Source organism: Pygocentrus nattereri, chromosome 12 (assembly GCF_015220715.1).
Source record: "Pygocentrus nattereri isolate fPygNat1 chromosome 12, fPygNat1.pri, whole genome shotgun sequence".
NCBI lineage: Eukaryota > Metazoa > Chordata > Actinopteri > Characiformes > Serrasalmidae > Pygocentrus > Pygocentrus nattereri.
In genome coordinates, this window is record NC_051222.1 from 32,320,257 (window position 1) to 32,336,812 (window position 16,556).

The 16,556-nt window shown below is 40.5% G+C and overlaps 1 protein-coding gene across 1 annotated transcript in view; it reads right to left on the reverse strand.

Annotated features, from left to right (window-relative positions):
* LOC108443958 (B-cell receptor CD22-like) overlaps positions 1-16,304 on the reverse strand; it is a 34,654-nt gene extending 18,350 nt beyond the window's left edge. The window contains exons 1-7 of the mRNA XM_037543283.1: positions 16,279-16,304; positions 16,062-16,105; positions 15,436-15,786; positions 5,783-6,022; positions 5,292-5,531; positions 4,303-4,557; positions 3,583-3,852 (exon numbers count right to left, since the gene is read on the reverse strand). Coding sequence (XP_037399180.1) covers positions 3,583-3,852; positions 4,303-4,557; positions 5,292-5,531; positions 5,783-6,022; positions 15,436-15,786; positions 16,062-16,105; positions 16,279-16,304 — 1,426 coding nt within the window. The remainder of the gene's footprint in view (positions 1-3,582; positions 3,853-4,302; positions 4,558-5,291; positions 5,532-5,782; positions 6,023-15,435; positions 15,787-16,061; positions 16,106-16,278) is intronic.
* Positions 16,305-16,556: the final 252 nt, after the last annotated feature.

Genomic DNA, 16,556 nt, shown 5'->3' on the forward strand with positions numbered 1-16,556 from the left:
TTGGTCCTGGACGCTGGCCTCCACATTTTGCTGAGTCGCTGGATCTGGATCAGGTGTTGTATCTCTGGGTGGTGCTCCAAGTCCAGGTGTTTCCAAATTGCTGCATTGATTCCCCTAAAGTGAAAAAGACACATTAGAGCAAATGATTTAACAAAACACGATTATTATGATATAAAATAACATTTTTTTTTCATATTTGGGACAATTTACTATATAGTTTCTAGTGCAGCTAGTTGGGATAGCACTATGTTCAAAACAACATATTTATCTCCACATCTGAGGATGAGTACTACTGAATTTTATTACTGCAGGTTTTTTTCTTATAGCCGAGTGACCATATTTATACCAAGAACCAACAGTAACTCCAGCTAAAACTCTGCAAAGCTCGGTCAGCGGTGGTTTCCACATGGAAAAATCCCATTAAAAAGATTTAGATTAGTTAGATCTTGATACATGATCTACAATTTAGTACAAAAATGCAAGTTAAACAACGGAATCTACTTGATTTATTGGGGATCTAATAGAATTCAGTGCAGCTCTGATACGATTTGATTCAGAAACATTACATTTCTAGTGCCTCATGCAAAAAGGCCCCTACTTTATTTCATGAATGTGCTTTGTTAAGGTCTTATACTATAAAATATGGATTTCACATGAAATTTAATCGTAAAATGCCACTTCCTTACGCTATGTAGGCTGTTTTCTTCTTTCCGGTACATGTTGTTTTCAAATTTACCAGGATATTTGCGCAGATGTTTGGGAATTTTTTTTTCATTGCTTATATTTGCATTTACATTGTTTTAAATTCTTAATTTCTTTTTTTTCCAGATTTGCCTTCCATACATATTAACCCATTTAGGAACTTCACTGACTGCCTGTATCTTTTAAGATGTTAAGTGACACTTTTTAAATAACCCTCTGCATTTAACCCATCTGTGAAGTGAAAGACCACATACACACACACACACACACACACACACACACACACACACTAGGGGGCAGTGAGCACACTTGCCCAGAGCGGTGGGCAGCCCTCTCCATGGCAACCAGGGAGCATTTGGGGGTTAGGTGTCTTGCTCAAGGACACCTCAGTCATGGACTGTCAGCACTGGGGATCAAACTGGCGACCTTCCAGTCACAGGGCCAGTTCCCTAACCTTCAGCACACGACTGCCCCAAAGCTCCTTCTCTAGTTTAGCATGAATTACACTGACCTGTGTGTCTGTCCTTTTTGAAAGGCAGTTTTAGTGTATTTCACTCAGCCAGCCACTTTTTTTTTTAACAATATGTTTTGCCCCACCACTTTTGGAGATGTTGTGCCACCACCGGATGGATAAAGAAGAGAGCCTCAGCCTCACCTCACAACAGCTCTGTAAGCGTTATATTTTATTCATAAAGATTTTATTTCAGGGCAACTTTTTGAACTGTTTTTACTGGTCCTTTGTTAGAGAGAGTTGAGAGTAAGAGTCACTTGTTATACACTCACTGGCCACTTTATTAGGTACTAGTTGCTAGTAAAAGGTTGGACCCCCTTTTGCCTTCAGAAATGCCTTAATTCTTTGTGCCACACTTTCAACAAGGTGTTGGAAACGTTCCTCAGATATTTCGGTTGGTTATTTGAGTTCCTGTTGCCTTTCTATCATCTGGAACTAGTCTGCCCATTCTCCTCTGACCTCTCACATCAACAAGGCATTTTCGTCCACACAACTGACCGCTCACTGAATATTTCCTCTTTCTCTGACCGTTCTCTGTAAACCCTAGAGATGGTTGTGTGTGAAAATCCAAGTAGATCAGCAGTTTCTGAAATACTCAGACCAGCCCGTCTGGCTCCAACAACCACGCCACGTTCAAAGTCCATTAAATCCCCTTTCTTCCTCATTCTGATGCTCGGCCTGCACTTCAGCAAGTCGTCTTGACCTCCTCTACATGCCTAAATGCATCAAGCTACAGCCATGTGATTGGCTGATTAGCTATTTGTGTTAAAAAGCAATTGAACAGGTGTATGTAATAAAGTGGCCGGGGAGTGTATGTTACTTTTTGACTGAATACCAACTCTCCTGGTTATTGTTAAGATTGCAAGTAGACCTGACTGTTAACATAAATCTTACTAGTTAAATGTCCTTCTTCAATATAAACTGTGTTGCTCTATGTGGTTTCATACGCTTCTGTTTTACACTGTTGTCATTTGCTCTGTTTTGTCCTAAATGCACACACATGGGACGGCCGTATGGGTTTAGCCTGTTTCCTGGTTGATTCACACTGGATGCAGGGTGCTACATCTACGTGACTCTACTGTTTTCTGATGTGCATCAGTATTTCACTACACTCGTAGACGTTACATTCATTTATGCCAACAAAACAAACATTTCTCACATTCTTACAGAGTGAAGTAGCCTGAAACAACAAACACTATTACACCTTTACAGTTACTATCAGAAAACACAAGTACAGTACATTAAAACAGAATTTGTAGAACAAAAATATCTTGCTATGACAAAATAGGGAAATAAAACATGAACTGCAGATGAAAAAATGAAAGCTTATAGTAACTAGCCAAACTGCAAGGAATGCTGGGAGGTCCTTCCTCCAGCGCTGCACAGAACTGACAAAACAGTGCAGAATAAATTACAGAAGAGTTTTGGGTGACTTGCCAGTGTCATGCATGTAGCTGTGCCTCCTCGGCTCTTTCTCCTGGGAAAAAGAATTCAGTCAATGAATGATTCAAATAACAGCGTAAAATAATGGAAAATGAATAGGTTTTTCACTGGTGACATTACAAGAAACATGCATTTAAATCGGATTCCAATGACAGAAAACCTTTAAGTTTCTGGCAGACACTCTTATCCAGAGAGACTTACAGTTTGACCATTTTTTAAACAGGTAGGTGAAGGTAGTGTTAGGAGTCTTGCCGAAGGGCTCTTATAGGTATAGTGTAGGTCTGCAGTGTGGGAGGCAGTAGTGTTACCCACAACACTGTACCAACCCCAGCATGTTACAACAGCATGTTAACGTACAATTAAATACTCTGCAATGTTAATTTTAAAAGGATTTTTTCCAGTTTGGTAATGAGAAAGGATGCATCTGCTTACCTCACATAAAAAACAGCAACACAAACAAATAACAATACAGCTGACACTCCAAACACGCCATACAGAACTGGATTCCCAGCCCCTGTGAGCACAGAAATGTGTCAGGTTTTACAAAATGTTGCTCAGATTTACAGGTTTTTCCACATCACTAATACCTTTCACAGTGACAGTCACTGCAGCTGATTTCTGAGATCCGTGTTCATTCTGAGCCTCACAGTAGTAGGATCCACTCTGTGGAGCCCTGTAACTGTGTCCAGATCCTACAGGTGAGCTTCCACCTTCTTTAAACCAGGTGTAGTTCTGCACAGGTGGGTTTGCATCACTGCTGCAGGTCAGATTCACTGAACTACCCTCTGAAGTTTCATTGATGGACACCAGGACTTTCTTTGGAGCATCTAGAAAATATAATGGCAGAAGAGCAACTTTTACTACAGATAGTCCTTCTGTACATTTCAAATCAACACGAGTGACAAAGATGCAGACCAACAACTTACACAGTACTGTTAATGACTTGTACTCTGAGTATTTAGACCCGTGTTCGTTGGTTGCCATGCAATGGTATTCCCCACTGTCTGCAGAGCTGATGTTTGAGATGCTGTAGATTTGACTTGTTGATTTCTGCAGGGCTCCTGTATTTGGCTTCTTAAACCAGGTATAGTTCTGCACAGGTGGGTTTGCATCACTGCTGCAGGTCAGAGTCACTGAACTGCCCTCCACTATTTCACCAGAGGGATTGATGGACACTGAGATGCTCTTTGGAGGATCTAAAACATCAGAAATTCTAAAATGTTAGAGTTATTTTTAAGTCACTAAGTGGTGTTTAGGAATGTCAGCAAATTGTTGGTGCACATCAACATTACACTCACACAAAACATTCAGAGTTAGAGCTTCAGAGAGTTTCTCTCCATGTTCATTACTGGACCTGCACTTGTATTCTCCACTGTCCACAGAGCTGATCTTCTTCATTGTGTAAGTCTCTCCTTTTACTACTAATGATGTTCCTTTAAACCAGGTGTAGTTCTGCACAGGTGGGCTTGCATCACTGCTGCAGGTCAGAGTCACTGACCTGCCTTCCACTATTTCACCAGTAGGACTGATGGACACTGAGATGCTCTTTGGAGGATCTGGAAATCAGACGAAAAAAGCCATGAATGATCTAATGATCAGAGGATATTACAGATCTAGAAAAGAGAACTGCTACAAAACAGACTCACACAAAACATTCAGAGTTAGAGCTTCAGATAGTTTCTCTCCATGTTTATTACTGGATCTGCACTTATATTCTCCACTGTCCACAGAGCTGATCTTCTTCACTGTGTAAGTCTTGCCTTTTCCTACTGATGATGTTCCTTTAAACCAGTTATATTCCACAGGTGGGTTTGCATCACTGCTGCAGGTCAGAGTCACTGAACTGCCCTCCACTATTTCACCAGAGGGACTGATGGACACTGAGATGCTCTTTGGGCCATCTAGAGGTAGAACGACAAATGAAACTTTTCAGAGGGGCTTTTCTGTAGAATAATCAAATGAATAAAGTCCTGTAAATCCACCTCATATTCTATTGTAGATACCCATCATTAACATTAGCATATGAAGATTATTGTACTGGAAGCTTTAGGAATAATTTCATCCATCCATCCATCCATCCATCCATCCATCCATCCATCCACTGTATGTATAGAATTACTGTAATCTTTTCTTGGGAAGTAAAAGGAATACGGACTTTCAGATCACATTGGATATTGAGATTTTCAAAGAAAGTTTTTTTTGGCTTCATTAACTGAATCATTGTATTTAACAAATAAGAGAGACAGCAGTTCAATATGATGTTTCTACTTGTGTTCTGCTGTTTACCACATTGCATTAAATGCATAAATATCGCCGTTGTCAGAAGAAAACCTTGTATCTCCAAAACCTTTACAGGACGAAAAAACCTACTTTATTTTTAATGAACGTCAGTGGAACCAGAATTTTATCCAAATCTTTTTGGCCCGTTTCTTTTGGTCATTTCTACATGAAATTTCACACAATGTAAAGAGCAAGAGGTGATACTAAATAATTATAGATCAGAGACGTATATAAGCTTTTACAGTAAAATAATTTCTGTCTTTTATTTATTACATCAGGACTGAGATTAATGTGACTGACACAAACTCTCAGCTTTGTTTGTGTTCTGAGACTGAATGAATGAATCTGGACTTACATCTCACATTAAGAGTGACCTCAGGAGAGTAAAGGTTCTGATCCAGTACAGCACAGCAATACCTGCCTGCATCCTCCCTGCTGACCGGCTGCAGGTGGAGCTGATCAGTCCTGAAGGATAAATAACGTCCATTTCTGTACCAGGTGAATTTTGGTCTGTAAGACAGACTGAAGCTGGTTTTACATGTGAGAGTGACTTTATCTCCCTCTATCACTCTCTCAGGAACCTCCACCTGGAGATCTGAGAACCAGAAAGCAAGTCCTCAAATAAGCCAAAGAAAACTGTAATATGTCAGTGCACAGCTTTAAAATATTTATAGCAATTAATTAAAGCCAATGAACATTGGATTTTACTTTGATTAATTTTAGATTTTAACACTAATTTTAGCCAGAGTTTAACACTAAATTTAGCCTCTCTGAAACATCTCTGAAATGTAGAGCTGATCTGGAATCAGATTCAATTTAAGAGCAAATCAATTAATATATACTTACATCTGACATTAAGAGTGACCTCAGGAGAGTGAAGGTTCTGACTCAGTACAGCACAGCGATACCTGCCTGCATCCTTCCTGCTGATTGGCTGCAGGTGGAGTTGGTCAGTCCTGGAGGATAAAGGATGTCCATTTCTGTACCAGGTGAATGTTTGTGTGACTGTCAGACTGCAGGTGGTTTTACATGTGAGAGTGACTTTATCTCCCTCGATCACTCTCTCAGGAACCTCCACCTGGAGATCTGAGAACAAGAGAAAACAAACTCACACTAATGTACTACAGTTAATGATCTACTGCTAATACAGCTCTGTTAAACACCTCAGTGTGCTGATCGACTCTGACTAATGTACTACAGTTAATGATCTACTGCTAATACAGCTCTGTTAAACACCTCAGTGTGCTGATCGACTCTGACTAATGTACTACAGTTAATGATCTACTGCTAATACAGCGCTGTTAAACACCTCAGTGTGCTGATCCACTCTGACTAATGTACTACAGTTAATGACCTACTGCTAATACAGCTCTGTTAAACACCTCAGTGTGCTGATCGACTCTGACTAATGTACTACAGTTAATGATCTACTGCTAATACAGCTCTGTTAAACACCTCAGTGCGCTGATCGACTCTGACTAATGTACTCCAGTTAATGATCTACTGCTAATACAGCGCCGTTAAACACCTCAGTGTGCTGATCCACTCTGACTAATGTACTACAGTTAATGATCTACTGCTAATACAGCGCCGTTAAACACCTCAGTGTGCTGATCGACTCTGACTAATGTACTACAGTTAATGATCTACTGCTAATACAGCGCTGTTAAACACCTCAGTGCGCTGATCGACTCTGACTAATGTACTACAGTTAATGACCTACTGCTAATACAGCGCCGTTAAACACCTCAGTGCGCTGATCGACTCTGACTAATGTACTACAGTTAATGATCTACTGCTAATACAGCTCTGTTAAACACCTCACTGTGCTGATCGACTCTGACTAATATACTACAGTTAATGATCTACTTCTAATGCAGCTCTGTTAAACACCTCAGTGTGCTGATCGACTCTGACTAATGTACTACAGTTAATGATCTACTGCTAATACAGCGCTGTTAAACACCTCAGTGTGCTGATCGACTCTGACTAATGTACTACAGTTAATGATCTACTGTTAATACAGCGCTGTTAAACACCTCAGTGTGCTGATCGACTCTGACTAATGTACTACAGTTAATGATCTACTGTTAATACAGCTCTGTTAAACACCTCAGTGTGCTGATCGACTCTGACTAATGTACTACAGTTAATGATCTACTGCTAATACAGCGCCGTTAAACACCTCAGTGTGCTGATCGACTCTGACTAATGTATAACAGTTAATGATCTACTGCTAATACAGCGCCGTTAAACACCTCAGTGTGCTGATCGACTCTGACTAATGTACTACAGTTAATGATCTACTGCTAATACATCGCCGTTAAACACCTCAGTGCGCTGATCGACTCTGACTAATGTACTACAGTTAATGATCTACTGCTAATACAGCTCTGTTAAACACCTCAGTGCGCTGATCGACTCTGACTAATGTACTACAGTTAATGATCTAATGCTAATACAGCGCCGTTAAACACCTCAGTGTGCTGATCGACTCTGACTAATGTACTACAGTTAATGATCTACTGCTAATACATCGCCGTTAAACACCTCAGTGCGCTGATCGACTCTGACTAATGTACTACAGTTAATGATCTACTGCTAATACAGCTCTGTTAAACACCTCAGTGCGCTGATCGACTCTGACTAATGTACTACAGTTAATGATCTAATGCTAATACAGCGCTGTTAAACACCTCAGTGTGCTGATCGACTCTGACTAATGTACTACAGTTAATGATCTACTGCTAATACAGCTCTGTTAAACACCTCAGTGCGCTGATCGACTCTGACTAATGTACTACAGTTAATGATCTACTGCTAATACAGCGCTGTTAAACACCTCAGTGTGCTGATCGACTCTGACTAATGTACTACAGTTAATGATCTACTGCTAATACAGCACCGTTAAACACCTCAGTGCGCTGATCGTCTCTGACTAATGTACTACAGTTAATGATATACTGCTAATACAGCACTGTTAAACACCTCAGTGTGCTGATCGACTCTGACTAATGTACTACAGTTAATGATCTACTGCTAATACAGCGCCGTTAAACACCTCAGTGCGCTGATCGACTCTGACTAATGTACTGCAGTTAATGATCTACTGCTAATACAGTGCCGTTAAACACCTCAGTGCGCTGATCGACTCTGACTAATATACTACAGTTAATGATCTACTGCTAATACAGCTATTAAACTCCTCAGTGTGCTGATCGACTCTGACTAATGTACTACAGTTAATGATCTACTGCTAATACATCGCCGTTAAACACCTCAGTGCGCTGATCGACTCTGACTAATGTACTACAGTTAATGATATACTGCTAATACAGCACTGTTAAACACCTCAGTGTGCTGATCGACTCTGACTAATGTACTACAGTTAATGATCTACTGCTAATACAGCGCCGTTAAACACCTCAGTGCGCTGATCGACTCTGACTAATGTACTGCAGTTAATGATCTACTGCTAATACAGCGCCGTTAAACACCTCAGTGCGCTGATCGACTCTGACTAATGTACTACAGTTAATGATCTACTGCTAATACAGCTATTAAACTCCTCAGTGTGCTGATCGACTCTTACTAATGTACTACAGTTAATGATCTACTGCTAATACAGCACTGTTAAACACCTCAGTGCGCTGATCGACTCTGACTAATGTACTACAGTTAATGATCTACTGCTAATACAGCTCTGTTAAACACCTCAGTGTGCTGATCGACTCTGACTAATGTACTACAGTTAATGATCTACTGCTAATACAGCTCTGTTAAACACCTCAGTGCGCTGATCGACTCTGACTAATGTACTACAGTTAATGATCTACTGCTAATACAGCTCTGTTAAACACCTCAGTGTGCTGATCCACTCTGACTAATGTACTACAGTTAATGATCTACTGCTAATACAGCGCCGTTAAACACCTCAGTGTGCTGATCGACTCTGACTAATGTACTACAGTTAATGATCTACTGCTAATACAGCGCCGTTAAACACCTCAGTGTGCTGATCGACTCTGACTAATGGACTACAGTTAATGACCTACTGCTAATACAGCGCTGTTAAACACCTCAGTGTGCTGATCGACTCTGACTAATGTACTACAGTTAATGATCTACTGCTAATACAGCTCTGTTAAACACCTCAGTGTGCTGATCGACTCTGACTAATGTACTACAGTTAATGATCTACTGCTAATACAGCGCTGTTAAACACCTCAGTGTGCTGATCGACTCTGACTAATGTACTACAGTTAATGATCTACTGTTAATACAGCTCTGTTAAACACCTCAGTGTGCTGATCGACTCTGACTAATGTCCTACAGTTAATGATCTACTGCTAATACAGCTCTGTTAAACACCTCAGTGTGCTGATCGACTCTGACTAATGTACTACAGTTAATGATCTACTGCTAATACAGCTCTGTTAAACACCTCAGTGTGCTGATCGACTCTGACTAATGTATAACAGTTAATGATCTACTGCTAATACAGCGCCGTTAAACACCTCAGTGTGCTGATCGACTCTGACTAATGTACTACAGTTAATGATCTACTGCTAATACAGCGCCGTTAAACACCTCAGTGTGCTGATCGACTCTGACTAATGTACTACAGTTAATGATCTACTGCTAATACAGCGCCGTTAAACACCTCAGTGTGCTGATCGACTCTGACTAATGTACTACAGTTAATGATCTACTGCTAATACAGCGCCGTTAAACACCTCAGTGAGCTGATCGACTCTGACTAATGTACTACAGTTAATGATCTACTGCTAATACAGCGCCGTTAAACACCTCAGTGTGCTGATCGACTCTGACTAATGTACTACAGTTAATGATCTACTGCTAATACAGCGCTGTTAAACACCTCAGTGTGCTGATCGACTCTGACTAATGTACTACAGTTAATGATCTACTGCTAATACAGCGCCGTTAAACACCTCAGTGCGCTGATCGACTCTGACTAATGTACTACAGTTAATGATCTACTGCTAATACAGCGCCGTTAAACACCTCAGTGCGCTGATCGACTCTGACTAATGTACTACAGTTAATGATCTACTGCTAATACAGCGCCGTTAAACACCTCAGTGCGCTGATCGACTCTGACTAATGTACTACAGTTAATGATCTACTGCTAATACAGCGCTGTTAAACACCTCATTGTGCTGATCGACTCTGACTAATGTACTACAGTTAATGATCTACTGCTAATACAGTGCCGTTAAACACCTCAGTGTGCTGATCGACTCTGACTAATGTACTACAGTTAATGATCTACTGCTAATACAGCTCTGTTAAACACCTCAGTGTGCTGATCGACTCTGACTAATGTACTACAGTTAATGATCTACTGCTAATACAGCGCCGTTAAACACCTCAGTGTGCTGATCGACTCTGACTAATGTACTACAGTTAATGATCTACTGCTAATACAGCGCTGTTAAACACCTCAGTGCGCTGATCGACTCTGACTAATGTACTACAGTTAATGATCTACTGCTAATACAGCTCTGTTAAACACCTCAGTGTGCTGATCGACTCTGACTAATGTACTACAGTTAATGATCTACTGCTAATACAGCGCCGTTAAACACCTCAGTGCGCTGATCGACTCTGACTAATGTACTGCAGTTAATGCTCTACTGCTAATACAGTGCCGTTAAACACCTCAGTGCGCTGATCGACTCTGACTAATGTACTACAGTTAATGATCTACTGCTAATACAGCGCCGTTAAACACCTCAGTTTGCTGATCGACTCTGACTAATGTACTACAGTTAATGATCTACTGCTAATACAGCGCCGTTAAACACCTCAGTGTGCTGATCGACTCTGACTAATGTACTACAGTTAATGATCTACTGCTAATACAGCGCCGTTAAACACCTCAGTGCGCTGATCGTCTCTGACTAATGTACTACAGTTAATGATCTACTGCTAATACAGCGCCGTTAAACACCTCAGTGCGCTGATCGTCTCTGACTAATGTACTACAGTTAATGATCTACTGCTAATACAGCGCCGTTAAACAACTCAGTGCGCTGATCGTCTCTGACTAATGTACTACAGTTAATGATCTACTGGTAATACTGCGCCGTTAAACACCTCAGTGCGCTGATCGACTCTGACTAATGTACTGCAGTTAATGATCTACTGCTAATACAGCGCCGTTAAACACCTCAGTGCGCTGATCGACTCTGACTAATGTACTACAGTTAATGATCTACTGCTAATACAGCGCCGTTAAACACCTCAGTGTGCTGATCGACTCTGACTAATGTACTACAGTTAATGATCTACTGCTAATACAGCTCTGTTAAACACCTCAGTGTGCTGATCGACTCTGACTAATGTACTACAGTTAATGATCTACTGCTAATACAGCTCTGTTAAACACCTCAGTGTGCTGATCGACTCTGACTAATGTACTACAGTTAATGATCTACTGCTAATACAGCGCTGTTAAACACCTCAGTGTGCTGATCGACTCTGACTAATGTACTACAGTTAATGATCTACTGCTAATACAGCTCTGTTAAACACCTCAGTGTGCTGATCGACTCTGACTAATGTACTACAGTTAATGATCTACTGCTAATACAGCGCCGTTAAACACCTCAGTGTGCTGATCGACTCTGACTAATGTACTACAGTTAATGATCTACTGCTAATACAGCTGTTAAACACCTCAGTGTGCTGATCGACTCTGACTAATGTACTACAGTTAATGATCTACTGCTAATACAGCTGTTAAACACCTCAGTGTGCTGATCGACTCTGACTAATGTACTACAGTTAATGATCTACTGCTAATACAGCGCCGTTAAACACCTCAGTGCGCTGATCGACTCTGACTAATGTACTACAGTTAATGATCTACTGCTAATACAGCGCCGTTAAACACCTCAGTGTGCTGATCGACTCTGACTAATGTACTACAGTTAATGATCTACTGCTAATACAGCTCTGTTAAACACCTCAGTGTGCTGATCGACTCTGACTAATGTACTACAGTTAATGATCTACTGCTAATACAGCTCTGTTAAACACCTCAGTGTGCTGATCGACTCTGACTAATGTACTACAGTTAATGATCTACTGCTAATACAGCGCTGTTAAACACCTCAGTGTGCTGATCGACTCTGACTAATGTACTACAGTTAATGATCTACTGCTAATACAGCTCTGTTAAACACCTCAGTGTGCTGATCGACTCTGACTAATGTACTACAGTTAATGATCTACTGCTAATACAGCGCCGTTAAACAACTCAGTCTGCTGATCGACTCTGACTAATGTACTACAGTTAATGATCTACTGCTAATACAGCTGTTAAACACCTCAGTGTGCTGATCGACTCTGACTAATGTACTACAGTTAATGATCTACTGCTAATACAGCTCTGTTAAACACCTCAGTGTGTTGATCGACTCTGACTAATGTACTACAGTTAATGATCTACTGCTAATACAGCGCTGTTAAACACCTCAGTGTGCTGATCGACTCTGACTAATGTACTACAGTTAATGATCTACTGCTAATACAGCGCTGTTAAACACCTCAGTGTGCTGATCGACTCTGACTAATGTACTACAATTAATGATCTACTGCTAATACAGCGCTGTTAAACACCTCAGTGCGCTGATCGACTCTGACTAATGTACTACAGTTAATGATCTACTGCTAATACAGCGCTGTTAAACACCTCAGTGCGCTGATCGACTCTGACTAATGTACTACAGTTAATGATCTACTGCTAATACAGTGCCGTTAAACACCTCAGTGCGCTGATCGACTCTGACTAATGTAGTACAGTTAATGATCTACTGCTAATACAGCTCTGTTAAACACCTCAGTGTGCTGATTGACTCTGACTAATGTACTACAGTTAATGATCTACTGCTAATACAGCGCTGTTAAACACCTCAGTGCGCTGATCGACTCTGACTAATGTCCTACAGTTAATGATCTACTGCTAATACTGCTCTGTTAAACACCTCAGTGTGCTGATCGACTCTGACTAATGTACTACAGTTAATGATCTACTGCTAATACAGCTCTGTTAAACACCTCAGTGTGCTGATCGACTCTGACTAATGTATAACAGTTAATGATCTACTGCTAATACAGCGCCGTTAAACACCTCAGTGTGCTGATCGACTCTGACTAATGTACTACAGTTAATGATCTACTGCTAATACAGCGCCGTTAAACACCTCAGTGTGCTGATCGACTCTGACTAATGTACTACAGTTAATGATCTACTGCTAATACAGCGCCGTTAAACACCTCAGTGTGCTGATCGACTCTGACTAATGTACTACAGTTAATGATCTACTGCTAATACAGCTCTGTTAAACACCTCAGTGTGCTGATCGACTCTGACTAATGTACTACAGTTAATGATCTACTGCTAATACAGCGCTGTTAAACACCTCAGTGTGCTGATCGACTCTGACTAATGTACTACAGTTAATGATCTACTGCTAATACAGCTCTGTTAAACACCTCAGTGTGCTGATCGACTCTGACTAATGTACTACAGTTAATGATCTACTGCTAATACAGCGCCGTTAAACAACTCAGTCTGCTGATCTACTCTGACTAATGTACTACAGTTAATGATCTACTGCTAATACAGCTGTTAAACACCTCAGTGTGCTGATCGACTCTGACTAATGTACTACAGTTAATGATCTACTGCTAAAACAGCTCTGTTAAACACCTCAGTGTGCTGATCGACTCTGACTAATGTACTACAGTTAATGATCTACTGCTAATACAGCGCTGTTAAACACCTCAGTGTGCTGATCGACTCTGACTAATGTACTACAGTTAATGATCTACTGCTAATACAGCGCTGTTAAACACCTCAGTGCGCTGATCGACTCTGACTAATGTACTACAGTTAATGATCTACTGCTAATACAGCGCCGTTAAACACCTCAGTGCGCTGATCGACTCTGACTAATGTACTACAGTTAATGATCTACTGCTAATACAGTGCCGTTAAACACCTCAGTGCGCTGATCGACTCTGACTAATGTAGTACAGTTAATGATCTACTGCTAATACAGTGCCGTTAAACACCTCAGTGTGCTGATTGACTCTGACTAATGTACTACAGTTAATGATCTACTGCTAATACAGCGCTGTTAAACACCTCAGTGCACTGATCGACTCTGACTAATGTACTACAGTTAATGATCTACTGCTAATACAGCTCTGTTAAACACCTCAGTGTGCTGATCGACTCTGACTAATGTACTACAGTTAATGATCTACTGCTAATACAGCTCTGTTAAACACCTCAGTGTGCTGATCGACTCTGACTAATGTACTACAGTTAATGATCTACTGCTAATACAGCTCTGTTAAACACCTCAGTGTGCTGATCGACTCTGACTAATGTACTACAGTTAATGATCTACTGCTAATACAGCTCTGTTAAACACCTCAGTGTGCTGATCGACTCTGACTAATGTACTACAGTTAATGATCTACTGCTAATACAGCGCTGTTAAACACCTCAGTGTGCTGATCGACTCTGACTAATGTACTACAGTTAATGATCTACTGCTAATACAGTGCTGTTAAACACCTCAGTGCGCTGATCGACTCTGACTAATGTACTACAGTTAATGATCTACTGCTAATACAGCGACGTTAAACAACTCAGTCTGCTGATCGACTCTGACTAATGTACTACAGTTAATGATCTACTGCTAATACAGCTCTGTTAAACACCTCAGTGTGCTGATCGACTCTGACTAATGTACTACAGTTAATGAACTACTGCTAATACAGCGCAGTTAAACACCTCAGTGTGCTGATCGACTCTGACTAATGTACTACAGTTAATGATCTACTGCTAATACAGCTCTGTTAAACACCTCAGTGTGCTGATCGACTCTGACTAATGTACTACAGTTAATGATCTACTGCTAATACAGCGCCGTTAAACACCTCAGTGTGCTGATCGACTCTGACTAATGTACTACAGTTAATGATCTACTGCTAATACAGCGCCGTTAAACACCTCAGTGTGCTGATCGACTCTGACTAATGTACTACAGTTAATGATCTACTGCTAATACAGCGCCGTTAAACACCTCAGTGTGCTGGTCGACTCTGACTAATGTACTACAGTTAATGATCTACTGCTAATACAGCTCTGTTAAACACCTCAGTGTGCTGATCGACTCTTATTAATGTTCTGCGGTTATCAGCTAAGTTAGCTTCTATTTTACACAAATTTTACTCCTTTCTGCTCTACCAAATTTCATTTAGCTCTGATAAATCTGATGCAGCTGAGAATGAAGATAAAACACTTCTGGACTGAATTCTGGTTCTCCAGTTCTAAGCAGTGCGTTTCTCATGAGTGCTATTAAGGAATCTTGTATTTATATTACAGAACTGCTTTCTGATCCTGAACACCAGTGAATGAAGTCCAGTGTCTTATTTCTGCTGATGGATCTTACCTGTGACTGAAAGATCAACTCCACCTGCACCTTGATACTTTCCTCCAGGTTTGTCTGTTATAAATCTGAAGTAGTATTTACTTTGATCAGTTTCTCTCACATCAATCAGTCTGAGAGTGCAGTTGTGTTTTTTATCTCCCAGGTACTGAACTCTGCCTGTGAACTCTGGATGATCTAACAGACTTGGAGGTTCTATGTTTTTGGCAGGCCACTGTTTGGTCCAGAAAGCTTTTTGGAGTGAGTAATCACTAGGATATGTGTAAGTGCATCTCATGAACACTGTAGATCTTTTTGGAACACAGACAGATTTAAAGATGTAATTCACACTCCAGCCATCCTGAGCAACAACTCCTGCAACACAAAGCACAGAAATGTGTAAATTCTCACTGTTTGGGTCTCAGTCAGTAAAAATGCTGCATAAAGTCTCCACTTCAGCTCATTTCTAAGACGGTTCATTTCAGCTGGTTTGAATAATCTGCCTTAATAAGCTGAAGTCATTTGGAGATAAAAGCACAAAGTGAGAATCTTCACACACAAACACAGCACAACTGACTACAGTATATAAAAATACATTAACTTTGTGGGATCTGTCTACATTTTGTTTTGAAGGAGCAGCTCAGACTCACCACAGATGAAGATCAGAAACAGCAGAGAAACAGTCAGAGACATTCTGAGATCAGCAGGTCAGCCTGTGTGGTCATAACACAAACAACAAAACACTGTTTGTTTACATAAATGTCATAAATGTTTGTTCAAACATCATCAACATGTATAAATCTCATAAATCACTTTCAAACTAAACCCATTTTTTATACTAGATGGTGACATCAGTACAGTCCTGACCCCATGAATGGAGCCGTCATCTCCATCACGGAGTAATACAACTATTCATTCAGCAACTTTGCTTAAATAATGCTCATCAGATTATGGACTGGTAGATATCTGGAAAGAATATTCATATTAATCCCCTCATCACAAGTCATATTGCTGCATAGACTACGTTTTGTCTAATTACAGATACAACTATTCATTGAGATATTATTAGTATTTTCATGTCTGATCATGCACCAATCAGCATCACCTTCCTAGCAGATTATCAACCCCTCCACCCAGACGGTGCT